Source organism: Rhinolophus ferrumequinum, chromosome 20, assembly GCF_004115265.2.
Source record: "Rhinolophus ferrumequinum isolate MPI-CBG mRhiFer1 chromosome 20, mRhiFer1_v1.p, whole genome shotgun sequence".
Classification (NCBI taxonomy): Eukaryota; Metazoa; Chordata; class Mammalia; order Chiroptera; family Rhinolophidae; genus Rhinolophus; species Rhinolophus ferrumequinum.
Window position 1 is genome coordinate 56,962,545 of NC_046303.1, and position 23,676 is coordinate 56,986,220.

The following is a 23,676-nucleotide window of genomic DNA, read 5'->3' on the forward strand; positions in this document are numbered from 1 at the left end:
CTGTCCTGGGTGTGGGCTCCAAGAGCATCCCCAAAGGTCACAGCCCTTTGAGTGCAACAGAAGTGCATACTTGTACAGCTGCATATAAATCACTTGTGATTTAAAGGAAGAATTGCCTAATCTCGGGTCATGTACAAGATACAAGATGTTGATCCCTAATGCTGTCAATTGTTATTTCTTGTTGGAATTTCCTCCACTTGAAAGCTTTGTCCTCATTCACTGGGATCTGGCAGGATCCTGTAGAGCAGAAATGAGGAGCTGGTTTACCCAAACCAGCGTAAATCTTAGTTGCGCTGAAAGCAGAGGTAGAGCCCTTATCTGGTTGCTTTCATGTAGATAGGTCACTTGGTCCCCATTTCATTTCTTAAATTCTTTGGGCTCCAGCTTATTACTGATGGAAGAGTGTTCTGTCCTGGCCTTCTTGGTAGGGTGTTGTAAGATTCTGAGATCTAAAGCTGGATCCTTTTTCATCCCCATTCACTTTATTAATTAAGTCTCCAATTCTGCTCCATTCTTCTTTGCCAGCATTAAGTTTTGCAGTGAAATGTTTATAAAACTGCAAGAAAACAATTTACAGTAAATTGCAAAGTGAAATACACCAGTATTCTCAGCACTAAATTCTAAATAAATAGCATCTAATTTGAATGGTCTTTTATTTATTTATTTTTCTGTTCTGCTTACCGTTTTAGAGTGTGTGTGTATACATTTGATTGATTGGATAAACATTTTGTTTAGGACAGGTACAACAAAAAGTTTCTTTCGTATCTTCAAAAGTCTACACTGAGTTCCTCAAGGACTGAGACAGTCCCAATCACTCACTCGTTCATTCATCCAATTCTCACTGTATATAGAGAGCATGCCCTTATACCAGGCTCTGTCTAAGTACTGAGGACAACAGCCCAGCCACCACAGAGCCATGAGTGACTTTGCAAGACCGATATTAAACAAATTACATAACTAGTTCTTTAGAATTATTTTCAAAACTGCCAAAATAAGTGCAGGGTACTGTTCCAGGGACATCTGTCCTGGCTGGGGGACACAGAGGGGCCGAGGACTGAACATTGTGGAGAAGGAAGGGCTGAGGGAAGCACATTTCAGACAGCAGGAAGTCTCCAAGACAAGGGAAAGCAAGTGCCTCTGAAGACTGTAAACCTCCCCGAGTGTCTGGGTGTCACTGGTGGGATGGAGGGAGGCAGGCAGTGGGGCTAGCTAGGAGGAGGAGGCATGGCCAGGTCCACTTTGCACGTTTGCATAGAATAAACAAATCTCAAACTTGTGTTTAGAACATTAGCCCAAAAGAAGTGTGAAGCCACTAAAGCAAAGGAGTGCCACAATCAGATGTTCCCTTTATAAAAAGCATTCTGTCTGTGTAGAGAATGTTTTTGGGGCAAAAGTAGGATGGGAGAACACTTAGGATCAACTGCGATTGGGTAGAAGAGAGAGGCTTGTGCCATGATGGAGTAGGTAGAAATGGTGAGAAGCAGATGGATTCTATTAGGTTGGTGCAAAAGTAATTGCGGTTTTTACAATTATTATTTTTTTAAATTTATTGGGGTTACAGTTGTTAGTAAAATTACATAGATTTCAGGTGTACAATTCTGTATTACATCATCTATAAATCCCATTGTGTGTTCACCACCCAGAGTCAGTTCTCCTTCCATCACCATATATTTGATCCCCCTTACCCTCATCTCCCACCCCCCAACCCCGTTACCCTCTGGTAACCACTAAACTATTGTCTGTGTCGCAAGTTTTTGTTTCTCATTTGTTTGCCTTGTTCTTTTGTTGTTTTTGGTTTATATACGACATATCAGTGAAATCATACGGTTCTCTGCTTTTTCTGTCTGACTTATTTCGCTTAGCATTATACTCTCAAGATCCATCCATGTTGTCACAAATGTTCCTATATCATCTTTTATTACCGCCCAGTAGTATTCCATTGTGTATATATACCACAACTTCTTTATCCATTCATCTATTGAAGGACATTTTGGTTGTTTCCATGTCTTGGCCACCGTAAACAAAGCTGCAATGAACATTGGAGCACACGTGTCTTTATGGATAAATGTTTTCAGATTTTGTGGGTAGATACCCAGGAGAGGGATTGCTGGGTCATATGGTAATTCTACTCGTAATTTTTTGAGGAACCTCCACACTGCCTTCCATAATGGCTGCACCAGTCTGCATTCCCACCAACAGTGTATGAGGGTTCCTTTTTCTCCACAGCCTCTTCAACACTTGTTACTCTTTGTTTTGTTGATGATAGCCATTCTGACTGGGGTGAAGTGATATCTCATTGTGGTTTTTATTTGCAATTCTCTGATGATTAGTGATGTTGAACATTTTTTCATATGTCTATTTACCATTCGTATATCCTCTTTGGAGAAATGTCTCTTCAGGTCCTCTGCCCATTTTTCAACTGGGTTGTTTGTTTCTTTTGCTGTTGAGTTTCATGAGTTCCTTGTAGTCCCATTCATTTATTTTAGCTTTGACTTCCCTTGCCTTTGGAGTCAAATTCATAAATTGCTCTTTGAATTTGAGGTCCATAAGTTTAGTACCTATGTTTTCTTCCATGCAGTTTATTGTGTCAGGTCTTATGCTTAAGACTTTGATCCATTTTGAATTAATTTTGGTACATGGTGACAGACAGCAGTCCAGTTTCATTCTTTTGCACGTGGCTATCCAATTCTCCCAGCACCATTTATTGAAGAGGCTGTCTTTCCTCCATTGTATGTTTTTTGCTTCTTTGTCAAAAATTATCTGTCCATATTTAAGTGGATTTATTTCTGGGTTCTCAATTCTATTCCATTGGTCTATGTGTCTGTTTTTCTTCCAATATCATGCTGTTTTGATTATTGTTGCCCTGTAGTACAAGCTAAAGTCAGGGAGTATGATACCTCCAGTATTGTTCCTTTTTCTTAAGATTGCTTTGGCTATTTGGGGTCTTTTGTGGTTCTAAACAAATCTGATGATTTTTTGTTCTATTTCTTTAAAAAATGCCATTGGGATTTTTTAGGGATTGCATTAAATCTGTATATTGCTCTGGGTAATATGGCCATTTTAACTATGTTGATTCTTCCAATCCATGAGCATGGAATGTCTTTCCATTTCTTTGTGTCTTCTTCAATTTCTTTTAAAAATGTCTTGTAGTTTTCAGCATATAGGTCTTCCACAACCTTAGTTAAGTTTATTCCTAGGTATTTTATTATTTTTGCTGCAATTGCAAAAGGAATTGTTTTTTGTATTTCTTTTTCTGAGATTTCATTGTTAGTATATAGGAATACAATGGACTATAGTACGCGATTTTGTAGCCAGCAACTTTACTGTATTTGTTGATTGTTTCTAATAGCTTTTTGGTGGACTCTTTAGGGTTTTCTATATATAGCATCATGTCATCTGCAAAGAGTGACAATTTAACTTCTTCCTTCTCAATTTGAATGCCTTTTATTTCTTTCTCTTGACTGATTGCTTTGGCAAGGAATTGCAACACTATGTTGAAAAGCAGAAGTGATAGGGGACAGCCCTGTCGTGTTCCTGAAACGTAGAGCAAAGGGTTTCAGTTTTCCACCATTAATTATGAGATTAGCTGAGGATTTGTCATATATGGCCTTTATGATGTTAAGGTATTTTCCTTCTATACCTATTTTATTAAGTGTTTTAAACATAAATGGATGTTGTGTCTTGTCAAATGCTTTTTCTGCATCAATTGATATAATCATATGATTTTTGTCCTTTATTTTGTTTATGTGATGTATCACATTGATGGATTTGCAGATGTTGAACCATCCTTGTACCCCGGGGATGAACCCCACTTGGTCGTGATGAATAATCCTTTTAATGCATTATTGTATTCGATTTGCTATAATTTTGTTTAGGATTTTTGCATCTGTATTCATCAGAGATATTGGTCTGTAGTTTCATTTTTTGTGTAGTCCTTACCAGGTAAGGAGTACAAAAAGGGTAGTGTTGGCCTTATAAAATGAGTTAGGGAGTATTGTCTCTTCTTCAATTTTTTTGGAAGAGTTTGAGCAGGATTGGTATTAAATCCTCTTTGAAGATTTGGTAGAATTGAGTAGTGCAGCCATCTTGTCCAGGACTTTTGCTTTTGGGAAGGTTTTGGATGACTGATTCAATTTCGTTACTGGTGATCGGTCTGTTTAGATTTTCCAGTTCTTCATGGTTCAGCCTAGGAAGGATATGTTTCTAAAAACTTGTCCATTTCTTCTAGGTTATTGAATTTGGTGGCATATAGTCCTTCATAGTATTCTTGAATGATCCTTTGTATTTCTGTGGTGTCCGTGATAACTTCCCCTTTTTCATTTCTGATTTTGTTAATTAGTGTCCTCTCTCTTTTTATCTTAGTGAGTCTAGTCAAGGGTTTGTCAATTTTGTTAATCTTTTCAAAGAACCAGCTCTTTGCACACTAATTTTTTCTATTTTTTTTTTGTTCTCTATTTCATTTAGTTCTGCTCTGATTTTTGTTATTTCCTTTCTTCTGCTGACCTTAGGTTTCATTTGTTCTTCTTTTTCTAGTTCTTTAAGGTGCAACATGAGGTTATTTATTTGGGATTTTTCTTGTTTCTTGAGTTAGACCTGTAATGATATAAATTTCCCTCATAAAACTGCTTTCTTGAGATAGGCCTGTAATGATATAAATTTTTCTCTTAAAACTACCAAAAATTTTGGTAGAATGTATTTTCGTTGTCTTTTGTTTATATGTATATTTTGCTCTCTCCTCTAATTTCTTCTTTGACCCAGCCATTCTTTAAATGAATGTTCTTTAATCTCCATGTATTTGTGTTTTTTCCTGGTTTCTTTTTGCAGTTGATATCCAATTTCAAAGCCTTGTGATCAGAGAATGTGCTTGGTATGTTTTCAATCTTCTTAAATTTGCTGAGACTGATTTTATGTCCTAATATATGGTCTATTCTTGAGAATGTTCCATGTACACTGGAAAAAAATGTATAGTCTGATGTTTTAGGATGAAGTGCTCTATATATGTCAATTATGTCCATTTCATCTAATGTGTCATTTAGGACTGCTATTTCGTTATTTATTTTCTGTTTGGATGATCTATCCATAGCTGTCAATGATGTATTTAGGTCTCCTAGTATAATTGTGTTTTGGTCATTTTCTCTCCTTAGTTCTGTTAGTAATTGTTTGGTAATTTTCGGTACTCCCTGATTAGGGGCATAAATATTGATGACTGTTACGTCTTCTTGTTGTATAGTCCCCTTTAACATTATGATATGTCCATCTTTGTCTCTTGTTATCTTTTTTACCCTGAAGTCTGTTTCATCTGATATCAGTGTGGCTACACCTGATTTTCTCTGGGTACCATTTGCTTGGAGTGTCAATTTCCACCCTTTGACTTTGAGTCTATGCTTGTCCTTGTAGCTGAGATGTGTCTCTTGGAGACAGCATATGGTTGGGTTTAGTTTTTTGATCCAGTCTGCTACTCTGTGTCTTTTTACTGGTGGGTTCAGTCCATTTACATTTACGGTGACTATTTGACATATGAGGATTTCCTGTCATTCTATCTTTAGTTTTCTGGTAAGGCTGTGACTCCATTGTTTCTTTGTCTTTTTGTTGTTGTCTATTATTTCTGTGTGGTGTTATTCTATGATGTTTCCCTCTGTTTCTTCTTTTATTACAGTATATATTTCAGTTCTGGGTTTTTTTGAGTGTTTACCTTTAAGTTTATGTAAAAGAAAGTTTGATATTTAGAGTATTCCATTTTCTTCAGGACACTTATTTTGTCCATTCCCATATTCCTGTTCAGGTCTTTACTCTCCCCCGTTTTATGTTGGTTGCCTCAAATTTTCCCTGTTGATGGTGGTCAAATAGCCTCCTTTAGTATTTCTTGTAGTGCAGTTAGTGTATTCAAAAATTACCTCAGCTTCTGTATGTCTGGAAAGGTCTTAATTCCTTCTTCATATCTAAAGGATATCTTTGCTGGATATATTCTTCTTGCCTCAGAATTTCTCTCTTTCAATAGTTTGAATGTTTGGTTCTACTCCTTCCTAGCTTGTAGAGTTTCTGCTGAAAAATCTGATGATAATTTAATGGGCTTTCCTTTGTAGGTTACCGTCTTCTTTTCTCTGACTGCCTTGAGGATTCTTTCTTTGTGGTTGATTTTAGACAGCTTCAATACAGTGTGCCTTGGAGAAGGCCTGTTGGGATTGAGGTAATTAGGTTTTCTATTTGCTTCTTGGATTCGAGGATCCATTTCTGTCCACAAGTTTGGGAAGTTCTCATCGACAATTTGTTTGAATGTATCCTCTGTTCCCTTCTCTCTTTCTTCTCCTTCTGGTATTCCCATTATTCTTATATTGTTCTTTCTGATGGAGTCAGAAAGTTCTTGTAGAGTTCTTTCATTTCTTTTAAGTCTTAAGTCTCTTTCTTCTTCCATTTGTGTAATTTCCAGGTTTCTATCTTTGATGTCACTGATTCTTTCATCCATCTGATCAACTCTACTACCTAAACTGGCTATTTCATTCTTAATTTCTTCTACTGAGTTCTTAATCTCGAGAAATTCTATTTGGTTCCTTTTTAAAATTTCAATCTCTTTCGTAAAATGCTCATGTTGTTCTTTGATTGTGTTTCCGAGTTCATTAAACTGCCTTTCTGTGGTTTCTTGCATCTCGTTGAGTTTTTTCAGAACTGCAATCTTGAACTCTCTCTCATTTAAGTCACATCTTTCCATAACTTTAAGTTCCTTTTCTGGAGACTTTTCACTTTCTTTCTGAGCTGTCTTGTTGCCTTCATTATTCATGGGAATTACTGATTTATTATTTCTCTTCCTAGACATCTACAGGAGTGGCTTCTGCAACAGGTTGATAGGAAGAGGTCTTTCTTTTGTTTTCCAGTACTTGTTGGTAGAATGTTTTATTTTCTCTCCAACTGCAGCCTTTTTTTCTGTCTCACACGGTAGTGCTATGATTTCTCTGCACTATTCCAGCTTCTCACACAATGGGGGTATTCCCTGGGAGACGGGCTTCTCCTCTGTTAATAGTTTGCCTGGGTCACAGGGCACAGTGGCCATGTGGGTATGTGGAGAAGTTTTGAAGTTCCAAAGCTCTTCCTGTACCAGATTCAGAGCCCATTTGTTTCAGCAGGTCTGTTTATTCCTGCAGGGATCCGCCGAGATAAGTGGGGCCAGAGGTGGGCTGAGTTGTGAGAGGTGGCCCAGAGCAATGGTGGCGACCACCACCACATCCGGTCCCACTTCCACAGCTCCCTCCCCTCCGCCGGAACCAGTTGTGCCAAGAGTCCGCATCCACGGTCCAAAGCTCCCCGAACAGCAAACATTCTCTTCCCCTGATCCGATACTGCCACTGCTCCGCCTCCAGCACCGGGCAGGTGAGGGCGGGGCGATCTCCGGGAGGGTAGGGAGGGGGTGGCCAGTCCCAGTGCCCAAGGCCTACACTCTCTGCTCCGCAGCGAGGGCTCAAAGCACCGTTTTCAGCCCTCTTCCCTCAGTGTCCCCTCCAAGGTCTCTGCCGTGAGTGCTGGGCTCAGCCGTGCCACATGCGATCCCCTCAGCCCCGTGGGCCACAAACAGAGCCCCAGCAGTCCGAGTTCCTCCCTCTCCCGCAGCTTCAGCAGCTCCAGGTCGCCCGGAGCCAGGTCTGCGTCCTGCGCCCATGCGGCTCCACCTCTGTATCTCTCCCCTCCCCGCTAGCCGCTTGCGCGACTCGCCTACCCCTAGGTGAACCCAGCAGTGGGCCTCCTCATCCCACCGTCCGCCGCGCAGGGAGTCCCCTGTGGAGCCACAGTTGTTCCACTAGTTGCAAATGACAGGGGAGATTTACAGAGGCTCACCTCACGCTGCCATTTTGATGACATCACAATTATTTTTAACCTTTTAAACCGCAATTACTTTTGCACCAACGTAAATGAACTTTTAAGTGGTAGAGTAACTGAACTGGGTGCTTGGTTGGATGAAGAGGACGGGCTGGGGGAAAGGAAGGAATTGAGGTGGTTTCCTAAGTTCCTGACAGGGATACCACATGCGTGGAGGAACTATTGCTGAGTCTGGACTTCTGGGGAGAGGATCAAGTTTGAGGTTTTTTTGCATTGCGTTTGAGAAGTCCCAGTAGGTGTTGGGTTTCGACTTCAAATGAGATATCTAAGCTGTCACAGAAATTTGGGAGTTGTTAATGTTCAGATAGTAATTTGAGGCCATGGGTGGGAATACAGGCCCTGAGTGTGAACATAGGAAGATCTGAGGACCTCCAACATGGAAGAGCCTGCAAACGGAGCAGAGCTGGGTAGCTTGCAGAACCGCTGGAGGCCAGTGGTTATGACAGGGAGAGGGGCCTCAGGAGGGCAACACCAGACAGTTTCCTAACCTATGAGAAGCCAAGTAGAGGCCAACATGGGGTTGGACAAAGAGAAGCCTCTTAGTACCTGGAGGTCATATATTCTCTCGCTTTCTCCTTCTCTCTCTCACCACTCTCTCCCTCTCTCTCTCTCTACCCCTCCTCTCTCCCTCTCTTTCTCCCTCTCTCTCTCTTTTCCTCTCTCCCCTCTCTCTCCCTCTCTCTCCCTCTCTCCCCTTTCTCCCTCTGTCTCCTTCTCTCTCTCTCCCTCTCTTATCTCTCTCTCTCTCTCCCTGTCTTCTGCTCCCTCTTTCTCCCTCTCTCTCTTCACCTCTCTCTCTCCCTCCTCTCCTTCTCTTTTCCCTCTCTTTCCCACCCTCTCTCCCCCCTTCTCTCCCCTCCCATTCAAATCTGCCTGGACCAGGGATGAGAACATAATCTATGCATCCAGAATGCAAGCTTGTGACTTAACACAAACTAATTTGTCAGCAAAGCTTCATGTTTTACTGGGGTTTTGGAAAACTGACATCATATATCACTTTCTTCTGGAATAAGACCATATTGATTACTTCTGTAGCTACTTTAACTTCAGAGGAAGATGAGGTTATAAAAATCATAATAAAGACTCATGAACTAGTGATACCTGGATTAAGAGGACCCTGGTAGAATAACTTCAGCAATTTTCCTGTGCCTGACATCTTTCTGCTTAATTCCTAATTTTTGATATGGTTTCTCTGTACTAAAGTGCTGATGATATGAGCAGATACTGCCATTGTGGTGATACTCTGCTGGACTGTATATGTAAGGGGGTGGTACTGCCACTTGAGTCTTTCACATCTGAGTACATGCCTGAGTGAGAAAGGCACCAAGATGTGTCAGTGATATTTTCAGCAGTTTAACTATAGATTGGTTCCTTTGTAGTTGAGGGGGTCTAATAAGTGGAGCATACCTGAAGATGCTTTTAGATAGTTTTCTCAGAGCAAGGGGGTGGGAGGGACAGAATTCCCCCTCCCCACAGACCCCACACCAAATCCTGGTTTCCTGAAAATGAAAAAAAAATTTTTCTATGCCCATGATTCTTATTTCTTAAAGTTAAATTTTAAGATAAAATTGAATAATTTATAACAAAATAATTTTGCTGGCTACATTTTGTCCATTTAAAAAAAATGAGTATGATCCTCATGTAATTTTTTGTTTGTTTGTTTCTTTGCATGTTGGTTGCCCAAGCCAGGCATCTTGGTGGGGGTAGGGGCACCAAGCTCTTCATGTGAGTAATGTCACTGATTTTCTTTGCTCGGGATACACACTGAGTTAACCTCATTGGACTTTCCTCAGGAATTGATGCGTGTACACGTGGTGGGTCATTATGCTGCTGCACCTGTGTAGTGTGAAGGTCAGTGTGTTTTTCTGATTCTAAGAACCCATCCATGTCATTCCATTACAAACCACTCCACTCATAATGGAATGCGCCTTAGTCCTGTGCTTACTGTGGCTGCCCAACCCAGACATCCTCCCAAGAGCAGCTCTGACATTAGACGTCCATCACCTACCTCCCCACACCCCATCACCTGCATCCACCCCAAATTCGACTGTGCTCCATTTTGAGATGATGTTCTTTGCATGCCAAGTTCCTCTTGTGTTGTGAACATACCATTGTTGCAAGTGAATTTGTACCTGGGGAAAAAAATACACTATGCTGGTTCATTTCCTTCCAGTTGATATGGACACACAGAAATACTCCTGGAGACCAGAGCAGTGGTTTCTCCTGTGACTCAGAGTCAGGCCAGCCACTCAGGAGATTGTCAGTTCCTTAGAGGAGCTTCTTACAGCTGCTGGCTCTCAGAAAGGGCTTTTCCCAGCTTCCCCCACTCCCCTCCTTCATGTACTTTACAATTTTAGTTTCTGGTGATAGCCCCACATCTGTTGGGCACTGTGAATCATGATTGTGTTGGATGGTTTTCCTGCATGAGTTTCTCTCTACTCACCACCATCCATCCAAAGCAGTAGGTATGACCATTGTCCCTATTGTTCATCTGAGGGAACTGGGCCATAGAGGGCTGAGTCACTGCCTTAAAGTCTGGTGTGTAAGTGAGGACAGAGATTCAAATGAGGCTGCCTGTCTGAGCTGGAATACCCGCCCAAAGGGCCCTACAGCTGCCCTGGGAATAGGCACTCAGCCAGTCCTTAAATGAGCCTTCTGTTATAAAAAATCAGTAAAAGCTTATATCTGCAAAGCACTTTGTTATTTACTAAGCTCATCCACCTGTGTGTTCAGCTGATCCCTGAACTAACCCTGCAGTAAGGAGAAGGAAGCCATGAGGTGTCCACTGAGGGTCTTGGCGCTCGTCAGCTCACAGGAGGGTGAGTGACCCTCAAGCTCAGGTTTCATCCATCATAGGACACTACTTCCAACTCACCCAGATGGGAGCGTTCTTAATTGGTGTGTTTAGAGTAATTTGGAGAACGAGCGTTTTATGTGTTGTAGTATTCAGGAAGCATTCATTAGTACTTAATTATGTGCTGCCCAATGTCCAGGGAAAGTCACAGTGCAGTCCTTGTAAATGCACCTCTTCTTGTTGGGCATCGCAGTCTGTGTGCTGTCAGCAGAGGCTTGAGTTCTCTACGTTCACTGGGTTGCTCACCGCCAGTCTCCTCCATGCGGGGAAGGCTTGGCTTTTGCTCAGAGGACATTTTCCCCAATACACAGCACCTGCATCTGTTTGCATTCTCCTGGGACTTCTGACTTTTCTCTTTAACTGTGAAGATACAGTGAAAAGTCTTTACAATACCTAGTAGTTCCTTTTGGGTGCATTTAACATTCCGGGACAATACCCCTCCTATTCTCTTTCCAGGATTGGTATCGTTGGAAAGTTAGTGCCTCCCTGTCCTAGAGAATTTCAGCCCATGTGTATCCTCAGGTACAAGACTTGCCTTCAAATCAGACTTTTTTAATCTAATAGCAAAGCTAAATGTGCAGACAGATCATCTCAAGGGAATTTGTTCAGTGATCCAGGAAACTCAATGGCCGAATATTCTCCCTGGACATTTATGTGAGTGAGCGCTCCCTGATTAATGGGAGAGAGAAGATTGAGATCACAAGCGATGCTCCCGAAGGAGTTTGGGAATCAGGGGCATAATCATAACTTTCTGCACAACTATGACACCGGAAACCTGAAGGGACAGCTACCTTATTCCCAGTTTCCATCCATGGCAAGTTAATGCAAAACTCCTTGCCCCAAACTTTGCACGATAAAGGAAATGTTAGAGCCCTATCACTTTTGTGTATTTTGTTTAAAACTTCAAAATTGATATTGATCCCTACTGTCCTAAAGCTTTCTATAATACTTTCTAAGAAGATTCACCATGCTCTGAAATGAGTCTGCAGCATTCCCAGCTAGACTTATAAAAATATCTGGAGATGTACTAGGGTTCGTTTAACTGACCATTTAGTGTAAAATACCTTTCAACTTCTGGAATGATCCTTAGCAGGATAAATGATGCTCATCTCTGGAAGAGGCCCAAATGAGGGGGAATTTCATGCTCAAACCAGTGGTACATCTCAAACCACATGTAAATACAGCTTTACATGTGGAACGTGGGCCTTTGCATATTGAAAGTCTGGGGTGATTCTTAGATGCACCCATGGTTGTGAACCATTGGCTAAAACTGACGGGAACTAAGCCTCTGTATGTCTGTAAATAAGAGAATGGAAAAGAAATCTGCACTGTACATCTTTCTGCTACAAAGATGAGGGTCTTGTTGCTCACCGGTAGGTTTCCTGAAGCCCATCAATGATCCTTTTTTGAAAAACAAACATTAGGGATTATGTGTTACAAAGACTAACATTTCTGTGTCTGTCAGGTCCCACTACCTAGGTGCTGGTTGTATGAGAGAGAAATGTGCCTGCGATAGAAAGAGGGAGCAAGGAGAATTGTGCCAGGTGCTCCCGCCTGACAGCCTCTTCCAGCACAGTTGGTTTTCAGGAGCAAAGGCTGTGTGTTCAGAGACAGCTGTGTTGGGTAGGACGGCAGGCGTTTGTACCCCCACCTAGGTCAAAGCACCCTCACAAGACCAGGAGCGCATCTTAACAGGCCTCTGAGCAGCTTAACTCCACGTCGGCCACACTTTTCAAAGAATTGAGAGAATCAGTTCTTCTGGGTTTTTCAGGATTTCGTCTGAGCATCTGGAGCAGGGAGGCAGAACTAAGATGTGCTCCTTTGCCAGAATTGACTGCCTTTATTGGAGGGAGGGAGAGGAATAGAAAAAATAGGGAGAAAAACATAGCTTACTAGATTCTTTCTGTATCAGCGCATGTGCTAGGCGGCAGGACTTGGAAGAATAGTGTATTAAGATGGGAGGGATCTTTAAAACTTCTCACGTAGAAAGTGTAGCCCAGAGAGGCTGTGTGTTATCCAAGATCAGCCAGAATCTTCAGGTCTCTGGGGGACCCAGGCTCAGCCCTGTCTCCACTCAACAAAGTCCCCTCCTGACTGTACATCCCTGCCCTGATACAGAAAGTTCCTGGTCACTTCCTTCTCCTTGACCCCAAACTCTATATAATAGAGTAAATCTATGGCTCCATAACATTTGTGTTCTTGCTTAAGTCTTCCAAACTAAAACTGATGCCACAATAATTGTTCTGAGCATAAATCCGGATGCACCAACCTGGAGGACTAGGCCCTGAGGCTCAACCCTTTCTGTTAACAATGCCCAGCAGGACCAGAGCTGCAAGTTCAGAACAAGGCCATGGCCTTGAACACTTCTGGGCCTGCTCTTTAGAAAGTGTCTCTTGAGTACTTAATTTGTCCTGGTCTTTCATAGTAAGTGTTTTTATAAACGGTCTCATCTGTCCTTTAAACATATTTTTTTCCTCACTTAAAGGGAAATGTATTTCTAGTCCCTTTGTGGACTCAACCCTAGAAAGAGAGAGAGGCACAGGAAGGATGCTTTTCTGTGGAATTCAAAGATTAGTTTAAACTAGGGCATGCACATTGCATAGATGTTTTCTTCAGACAGCAGGTGGCAAAAAGCATGCATGTGTAACTGTTTTTAACTTTGCTTATTTGAGTAATGTATAGTAAGTGTTTTTTTTTCATGCAAAGGAGTGTTTGCTTTGTAAGCAGCCCCAGATGATGCCTCTTTTCCAGCAAGAACTAGAAGTCCCCTAGCATTGTCCATTTGAGTTACATAGAATTCTTGGAGAGCAGACATCACTAGTGTCCCATTGCAGTCTCAGCGCAGCACTGTGTGTCAGCAGATATGGGCCCTGGGTCTGCTTGCTTAGCTGTATTTTCTTTTTTTAAAAAAGATTTTATTGGGGAAGTAAACAGGACTTTATTGGGGAACAGTGTGTACTTCCAGGGCTTTTTCCAAGTCAAGTTGTTGTCCTTTCAATCTTAGTTGTGGAGGGCGCAGCTCAGCTCCAGGTCCAGTTGCTGTTGCTAGTTGCAGGGGGTGCAGCCCACCATCCTTTGTGGGAGTCAAACCTTGTGGTTGAAAGGACCAGGAACCTTGTGATTGAGAGCTCACTGGCCCATGTGGGAATCGGACCAACAGCCTACGGTGTTAGGAGCATGGAGCTCCAACTGCCTGAGCCACCGAGCCGGCCTAGCTGTATTTTCTTAATGAAGGTTCTTGCTTTACACGATTTCAAACAGTAAGTCAGTATTTTCATGATCACAGCTAAATGCATACCACAAGTGGATCTGCCTTTCTATCATGCAGGTTTTTTGTTTTGTTTTGTTTTGTTTTTTTGTTTTTTGTTTTTACAAAATACAAGTAGGATTTGGAAGTATTCTATTCGTGTTCAACTATTTAGACAGAGATTACCTTGGGTCGTTCTGGAACAAAGCAGCATCATGAACTGCTAGGAAGTAGATGTCAGACTCTGGAATAAGAGCCCAAGAACATAAGCTCAGCCTGGCTTTTGGATAGAGGCATGGACTAGGTATTCATTGTTCACTGGGCACTTGTTTATTGATCACCTACTTACGTACCAGATACAGTTGAAGTGCTGGGTATATAGCCATGAACAAACAGACAGGCACCTGCCCTCATGGAGATTTCATTCTAGTTGCGGGGAGAGGGTTGTCAGAAAACTAAAATCACAAAAAGTATATAACGTGATGTCAGGAACTGGAAGTGTTAAAGGAAAGAGACAGCAGGGTAAGGAGAGGTGAAGAAAGGGCCTGGGGTTCCTGTGTTCTCTTGCTCTGCTATTGCACCCCACGTCTGGATACGACCTCTAAAAGCCATGCCGTCACTGAACTTGCATAAAAATATAACCCAGAGGTCACCACCTCTATACTTCCTAATGAGGTTATTTTATTTGGCTGATAGTGTTTTGTTGTTGTTGTTGTTGTTTGGAGGGTGGATTTGATTTTGTTGATGACTTTGTTAAAAAACAGACAATTTTATATAAAACTCTTAGCTTTATATAATCTTAGCTTCTCTTGAAAAAAAATCAAAACCTCTCGCAGACTTGAACCCACGTTCTGCTTGGCAGCTCTTGGCAGGAGCTGAGTGAGGAGGTCCTTAAGTCAGAGGGGTAGATCTTCAGACTTTCATTGTTCTCACTTAGCTCACCTCCTGCTGGTCTCCGAAGGCAGCTCTTGTCTCAGCCTGTTTTATGTCAGCCTTGCAATGCCCAAGGCAGTGATGTCTCCAGTATCAGGGACCCTTCCTTATTGGATGGGCACTATGGAGCTTTCTCCTCCTTCATTCTCTCCCAGTCACTTTATATAGCTTTGATTCTCTTTGTAGACTACAAGAGACTATCAATGTGCCAAGCTATCATAGTACCCGATTCATTTGTAGTCCCAGATTGCTTGAACATACCCTAGTGGAAAAGGGAACTCGATGCAATTTACAATACCTAGTATATTTTCACTTAACAGTCACAAGTCTAAAAAACTAAGATGCCTTTGGATTTATGGGTTTATTACACTCCCACCTAGTTTAAACTCAAGCCCATTCTCTGGTTATTTCATATTTTGTCCCTTAAAACAATTCCACCCACCAAATCCTCCCCAGACTTTCTATTCCCCAAATGCAATTAGCCAAAGCACATATTAGTTTGTTTCTATTACGATTTATGCGCTTGTATTTCATTTTTACGTAGCTTTTCAGATTACCATACCATTTATTACCTGACAGGAGTGTGACCACAGCAATTGCAAGAGGCACTGTCCTGTGAGCTAGACCCAATGCTCCATGAGACACATGCCATGGGATCCTTGGCTCACTTCCCAAGAATATCAGCATTCAGGAGTGTCCTCCTTCTGTCTCAGCTGGTTCAGCCAGTGTTGGCCTAGAATTCAGGCATTTGACTTATACAGAACATTTCCAAGTATATATAACTGTTATAACCATGTTTGCAAGCCCTCTATCAATGTTTAAGTGTATTTTTTACTTTTCACTTAAGCAAATAGCCTTTTTCTACTCCACAATGCTGAGCATTGTCTCCTTCTATGTTGCATGTGTCTTTCCTCATGTCAGAAGCACACCTCTGAGTGTCTTTCATAAATTTTTGCCACAATCAGTATCCCTGTACTCACCAGGCCTGTGCGCATTCTTCTCAGAGCAGATCATAGCTGCCCTAGGGCTTCAGTTGCCAGGAACCAGCAGCTTTAGCATCAGCTGGGAGCTTAGAAATGTCAGGCACACTCGGGAAATGGTAAATCAATATCTGGATTTTAATAAGAGGAAATTCGTATGGACCTTTAAGTAGGAAGAGTTTATATGATTGTCCAATTTGTGCATAGGCTTCCATCCCTGCCCCTGGGCCCACACCCTTCCATATCATCTCACAGCCTCTCCTCAAGACTCCTTCAACACTGACTAGACATTCTCTGACCATTGGTTATGAGTTCCCACAGTCAAACATAGACCCATGCATTTTGTGATCTTAATCCTTGGTAGTTATTATCTTCAGTTACAGGTAAATGCCACTATATTATTAGCAGTTGGTCACAGTATAAAATATCCTTGTGAACTACATAAAATCATTCACCATAAACATCTAAATGGTCATTAGGGGAAAAGTAATCTTGTAATATAGTTTAACAGTAAACATAGAATGTAGGGATACCAATTAAAGTCACTAAAAATAGTCATTAAATTAAATAGATTGTTTTTGACAGTCAGGCAAGAGAATTGTGGTTAAGAACAACTATGGGAATTCAATGGCCACCTTAGGTCAGGGTCCAGCTTTGCTCCTAGCTATGTGACCTTGGGGAAGTTACTTAGTCCTGTTGTTCACAAACCCACCTGCTCAATAGTATCATTTGTAAAGCTCGGAGATAAATTTTCAGGTGCCTGGCATCCACCATTGGAGACCCTGGTTCGGTAGACTTCTGGTGAGATCCAGGCATGTGCATTAAAAAAAGAAAACACTTCAGGTTCATTTTGATGCACAGTTTGGAAACCAAGTGGAGCTGCTAACTCCCCTTTTCTAAAATGATGTACACAAATCTACATTCTTTACTGAAATATGAGCTTTATTTTATATATGAGTCTGTCTAGAAGCCCACTAATGTAAATGTCAGAATAAATATTATTTTATTATGGCTATTGGTAGCTCCGCACCAAGCTTGAATGGACCCTTTTAATAATGCTGTTTTATGTTTTGTTCAGTACTTTCAGTTTTCCAAGTGCTTTTAATGTACATTCCCTCCCTGGACATTCCCTCCAAACTTAAGAGGTACACAGAGCTAGCACATAAAACTTAATCTCATTCTATAATTGAGGAAACAGAGAAGCAAGGAGCTTGCTTAAAACTGTCCATTGAAAAACCTGTGGGTTTTTGGACTCTGACTCTGTCTTTCTACCAAAACTTCTATTAAAAGTAATTTTCCAGGCAAATCCTCTTGATTGACTGCTAATGAATCTCCACAAGTTATATTAACAATTGTCTGGGAAATATCTCTGTGACCTGGGTGAGGCTTCAATTTAGTCTTATCTTCAGGTCTTTTTTAATCTGAGGACACCGAAACAGAAGATCGCTTTCTTCAATGGAGAGTCAATGACCACTGAGGGAAAAATAAGAAAGGATCATTTAAGTGAAAAATAACATAATTTCGATATTTTTTAGAAGAAAATATGATATGGTCCACCAACCCTATGTTGTAGCACTTGTATGTGCAATTTCTCATGAATTCCCTCAGGTTTTATGAAATATTGCCAGGTGACAATTTTCTGCTTTCCCAGCCCTCTTGGAAATATCTGACATACTAGACAAGCACTCTTACTGGAAAGTTATGTCAAGGAGTTTAGCGGAATGTACTAGAAAGCATACATATCAAACATTAAGTCAATATACAATATACTGGCACCATATGTTCAGAAATATTGACAAAAAACTCCTTGCCTCCTCCACCATTTATTTGGTTCAGCCCTCCAGCTCCCTGGGAATATTATATATGAAAATGTGTGAGGAGCCAGGACCATCTCAAGTCCACCTCCATTGAATTATCATCTCCCCTCTCCTCTCTTTCAGCACTGGTCCTACCTTCCAGAGAAATGGCCCCTCTGTAGAACTAACTGTAACTATTTTCTAAACTTGTCTCCACATGGTCATTTATACCCCTAAGACCCTTTGGTGTCATTAGAAGGAGGGGTATTTAATTACTTTCTCTCAGATCACTTTGCCATTCCTCACTGGGTTTTCCAGTAGCATCTCTGTACACTTAGTCCAGTAATCCACTCCTTTTTTCTTTACTGCATTCAGGTATGAAAAGTACAATTACAAGTCAAGAAGGGGAAGCACAATGTTATAGTTAATCAATACAATAAATTAAAAATTAGAACTCTAACTCCATATTAAGAATTAGGGCATCTGAAAGCTTAATAGATGTGTGCAATGTGATCCAAGTTGCTAACCCATTTTCTTTTAAGCAAAAGAGCTTGAAATAAAAACAATTGAGAAATCAAGCACTATTTCAGATGCTACATTACCTTATTTTGAGAACTTTAGTCACCATTGCATACAGTAAGATTTATTCAACAAATATATACTATTTAACATGTATTATTCATTCATAAATATTTGTGGAGTGGCTACAATGGGCTAGCTGCTGTGCTAGGTACAGGTAATACAGTGGTGAGCATAGCCAGACGTGACACTCCAGGCTTATCATCACTTATAGTGAAAGAGAAAAGTTGCTCAAGTCAGAGCCAATACGGGTATTCTGAAGGAAAAGAATGCAGACTGTGAGCAAACTTAAGGAAGGAACTTTACCTGGACTGGGATTTAGAAAATGTTCCTGAGGAATGGATGCTTACTTGGGAACTGAAATATGAATTATAATTAAGTAAGAGAGAAAGATTTCTCTTCCTTGTTATAAAAATTTATGTCATCTGCTCCCAAGAAAATCTGACCTCATTATTTAATATGAAGAGGTACAAAAAATAAAATAAGCTAATACTTGATCATTTTAGAACCATCTTTTTAATTTTTAAAGTGTACTTCTCATTACCTTGCCTAGCATCTCCTATTATTCAATAGGCAAATTTTGATTCTTTTCTCTGGGCAATTGGTCTTCAAGTTATTGCACTCAATAGGTTCATAGTAGGCCATCATAAATATTTTGAGACACTTCAAGGAAAAGAATAATGACTGGCTATTTGATTTATCATACTATCCAAAATAGTAAATGTGAAAGGTTAGTATATTGGTCATAAAGACACATGTGGCATAAAAGGTCTACTGAGTACTGTAAAAAGGAAGAATTATAGTTTGAGCCAAGTAAGAATATAGTAGAGTAAAAGATGAGCACCAACATAATTTCTCCTGATTAATAATACCACAGTGAAATACTGGAATAACTATTAAGTAGTACATTAGCCTAATGTATACCAAGGGAGTAATTAGTTAAGTAAAAGCTACTGCACTAAAAAGCAACAGTTCCTGGAACAGAACATTCTCTTCTATATCCCTCTTCTCTGCATATGGCTTCCCTCTCTCGCCCTAGAAAAAGGAAAGAAATATATATATATATATATATATATATATATATATATATATATATATAGATAGATAGATAGATAGATAATGTATTGCAAATCATTTGTTTGGTTCCACTTATGCTAATAAAGGCTTAATTTCAACCTGAAGATAAAACATTTTAATATAATGGATATTAAGATCAGTAAAGAAAATGGAAAAATGTCTACTCTCTGCCTCTTCCAGAATTAACAATATGTATTACAATGATTATTATTACTAGGAAGATATTTGTTCTTTCTTTTCATTATTCATTCATTTTTTCATTCATTCATTCTGATTTTTGTATTAAAGGCTGTGGGTCTCCACAAATGAAAAAGATACAAACAGATGTTTACATTAATACAATATATGAGTTAATATTCCAAGGTAAGATATTAGTTCATAAAAGGGTTCTGAGGTTAAGCTTGGGAAATGGTACATTAAACAAACTTAATCTGATGTCTTTGCTGCAGAATCTCGCTAATACATATTGTTCAAACTAAAGCACAGAAAGAAAAATACTATAAAACACTTTACAGATGAAATGGTCTAACATACATGTACTTGGAATCCCAGAACTAAATGAGAAACGAAATGAGCCAGAACGTATATTTGAAGAAACAACATCTGAAAGTTTTCAAATATGATGAGAAAACATCAGTCTACAAACCCAAGATGTCAGTGAATTCCAAAGGAAACCACACCTAAGCACATCAAAGTCAAACATCTGAAATCAATGATAAAGAAAATATAAGAGCAACCACAAGAAAATACGACACATTACATACCGGGAAACAATGACAAAATAAATGATGGGTGACTCCTTATCAGGAACAATTAAAGTCAGAAGGCAATAAAAAGGTAACTTAAATTGAGAAAGGTTGTGGGGAGGAAGAATACACCATGCTCTGGGGACAAATATCAGAGGATATGATACCCTAGTAAAGGATAAAGAAAGTCTTCCTTTAAAAAGTATTATCTGAGCTAAGATCTGAAGGTTGAAAAGCTAACTCGGCAAAGAGTAAGGAAGATATTCCAGCTATGTGCAAAGCCCCTATGGCAAGAAAAATACATGTCACATGGAAAAACTGAAAGGTCAAACGTAGGTGGAACACAGATATTAAGAAAAAGATAGGAGCCAGACTAACCATTATAGGGCACAATATAAATTTTTGTTTCATTTTAAGAAAAATGGAAACATTTTAAAGAAGTTTAAACATCAGGGATCATTTCAACAGATTTGTGTTTTGAAAAACTCTTAAAACTCTGAATAAAGTAGAGGGACGCCAGAGTAGCTGAGGAGAGGACAGGAGGTCATAGGAATGGCTCAGGTGAGAAGTGATGTTGGCTTGAACATGGATGGTATCAGTGAAAATGGAGAGGTGACATTTGACTCCAGGAAACATGTTCCTGACCATTACACTCTAAGTTGCCTATGGGAAAGTATAAAGATAATGAGTTTAGACGACTGAGACATTCATGTGTTTATAGGGAACTGGAATTCAGAAGAGAGGTTTGTATTAGAGATGGATATTTGAAAGTTATTGGCATAGAGAAGGTAGATTAAATTTTGGATGTAGATGAAATTGCCTTTTTGTCCTTAAAAATTTCATGTCTAGAGCACCAGGTTTATTGCTGTGCTCTGCTGGCATCCTAAGTGTGTTCTCTGAATGGGGCAGAACCCCTTTTCCTGAAAAGCATTGAGTCTTTTTGTCATCACATTTTTGATTTCTCACCTCTGTGCTGTGCTCTAGTGACCCTTGGAAGTTCTGCCCCATGTGCAAGGCGGGTTAACCCCTTGCGTCCTGGTTGCCTCTGGTGGGCCTTGGAACCCGGCAGCTCAATTACTCCTGGAATATGTGGCACAGGTTACAGGTTCCATCACAGTTACATGGAGCCTTCAGTTAAACAGGAGAGATATCCACACCAGCAGGTAGACAAGCCAGAAAGTGTTTTATTCCATGCCAGTTATGTTGTATGGGGTTTCTGTTTGTTTTTGTTTTAACAAATGGCTGTTGACAAAATTAACACTCAAATTTTAGGGGTTGCCTAAATTTAGCCATGCCAATTACACCTTTATTGTGATAGGGAGAGGCCCATCACTAGCGCTTTTATTTTGTAACACATCAATAACTAGAAGATTTTTATTTTTCAGTGTTATTTGCTTAATCCTTGCCTAACCAAATTAGCCAGTAAAATCTACAAGTCTAAAGAAATTGATAGGTATTTGAAGCTACAAGAAAGGCAGAAAGAAAACAATTAAATAATGTCAATCAGCTATTTTATTTTATCTGATTTAACAATCACAGCAACCTACAAAAGTATCAATGATATAACTTTTTCACATATGAGGAAACTGAGACTCAGGTAAGTCATGGCATTTTTTCCATCATCTATATTATAATAGTTACCAGAAAACATGAAATTATAAGATGTAGTTTTGTCCTTAAAAGAGGAGAAATGGGGTTAACATGCATTCTTAGCAGGAAACAAACTATTAAAAATAACTTAGTTAAAAATGCCATCTCCTCCTTTGTTTCCTCTGAACAGCTACTATAGAGTAAAGATATCGTATAAATAAATGCCACCACCCTGGGAGATAGGCATGGCCATTATCCTTGTTCATCTTTATACCTACTTTCTCCCACTTCCTTGTCTCCAGCTCCTCCTGCCATATATTCACATTCAAACACTCTTATACAACCCCTTATATATGGTTGGACCTTGGTAAGAGGGAGTCACCTACACAGTCACCTTATATGTTTGTTGAGTCACATTATATGTTCTATTTAAAAGACTAGATACCAAAATGACAGAATGGTTATTGATGGTCGATTTTGAATAGTTTTTTCTTACCTTCATTTCATGATACTACTTATCCATGTAATAAAAAGAAAAGAATACAATGTAATTTCTACATTCCAAAGAGGGAAAAATTGATTATTTTCTCAGAGAGGAAGTAATAATTTTACCAAAGCATCAAAAACATCAAAGAGAACTCTGCTTCTTCAAAAAGACATATAGGTGAGGATTTTCTTTACTAGCAAACATAAAGAATTATAGAAAATTCAAAATATTCTTGTCTAGAATAGTACTGTAGAGCAAACCATCTAATTGCTAAAATACTCTGATCTCTGTTACCAGTAATGAAAACATTGGGAGAAATACATTGGGAAGAGAGAAGGAAGGAAGGGCCAAAGAAGCAGAGAAAGAGGCTCTAGGATTTATTTTATACTTTCTAGCATTATATTTTTAAAATTTAAGCTTGTATTTCTCCACACCTTACATTTCTTTTTCATTATTTATCATTCACAAAACACAAAGGGATGATAAAAATGCATGAATCTCAAAATTTTGCTCTTGGCTTTTCTTAAATAGGGCATCTATCTTCAGTAAGAAATAATTACTGTTGTTAAGAAATGAATGTATGTAGGGGTGGACTGATGCCTCAGTTGGTTAGAGTGTGAGCTCTGAACAACAGGGCTGCTGAATCGATTCCCACTTGGGCCAGTGAGCTGCGCCTTCCACAACTAGATTGAAGACAACGAGCTGCCGCTGAGCTTCCAGAGGGGCAGCCAGATGGCTCAGTTGGTTACAGCGTGAACTCTCAACAACAAGATTGCTGGTTCAATTCCCACTGATTCAATTTCTGCATGGGATGGTGCACTGCGCCCCCTGCAACTAAAGGTTGAAAATGGCAACTGGACTTGGAGCTGAGCTGCGCCCTCCACCACTAGATTGAAGGATAATGACTTGGAGCTGATGAGCCCTGGAGACACACACTGTTCCCCAATATTCCCCAAAAAAATTTATTGAAAAAAAAGAAAGAAAAAAGAAATGAATGTATCTACAGTCTGCTTTCCTGTCAAAATATATGAAGACAATTAGTATAAGTGACTTGGTCTATTAAATTTATCCCTACATTTCTTCATATTTAGCATGAAAACTTGAGCACATGGAAACAAAAATATATTGTTTATATAGTAAAAAAAAAAAAAGATAAAACAAAGTAGATAGAAAGTAGGTCAGGATACAATAGGTTATATTGTAGTAACAAACAACCCCCCAAATCTCAGTTACTTAAACAATTGATTATGATTTGCTCACTGTACTACTAGTCCACAGTGCTATCATGCTCACAGTAGTCACTCTGGGTCCTGGGTAACAAACAGCTACGACCTCTAGTGTTGCCAGTTGCTATCTCAGAGGGAGAGAGAGTTCTGAAAGGTTTTGCGGAGCCATTTAGACACCTCAACACGGACATGACACACATGGCCATTATTGGTCCCATGGTCCACCTAACCAAAAGGGGACCAAGACATGTCATCCTACCATGTGACTAGACAGCTGAGAGCAGACATGTTTGGA

The 23,676-nt window shown here is 39.9% G+C and overlaps 1 protein-coding gene across 4 annotated transcripts in view; it reads left to right on the plus strand.

The window, feature by feature from the left end:
• HECW1 (HECT, C2 and WW domain containing E3 ubiquitin protein ligase 1) overlaps positions 1-23,676 on the plus strand; it is a 548,017-nt gene that overhangs the window by 132,621 nt on the left and 391,720 nt on the right. The window contains exon 2 of one of the 4 annotated variants that reach the window (XM_033088739.1): positions 9,660-9,717. The exons of the other annotated variants lie outside the window; for them this stretch is intronic. Within the exon in view, the coding sequence (XP_032944630.1) occupies positions 9,691-9,717 (27 nt within the window). The 5' untranslated portion in view covers positions 9,660-9,690. The remainder of the gene's footprint in view (positions 1-9,659; positions 9,718-23,676) is intronic. 4 annotated transcript variants of the gene reach the window in all.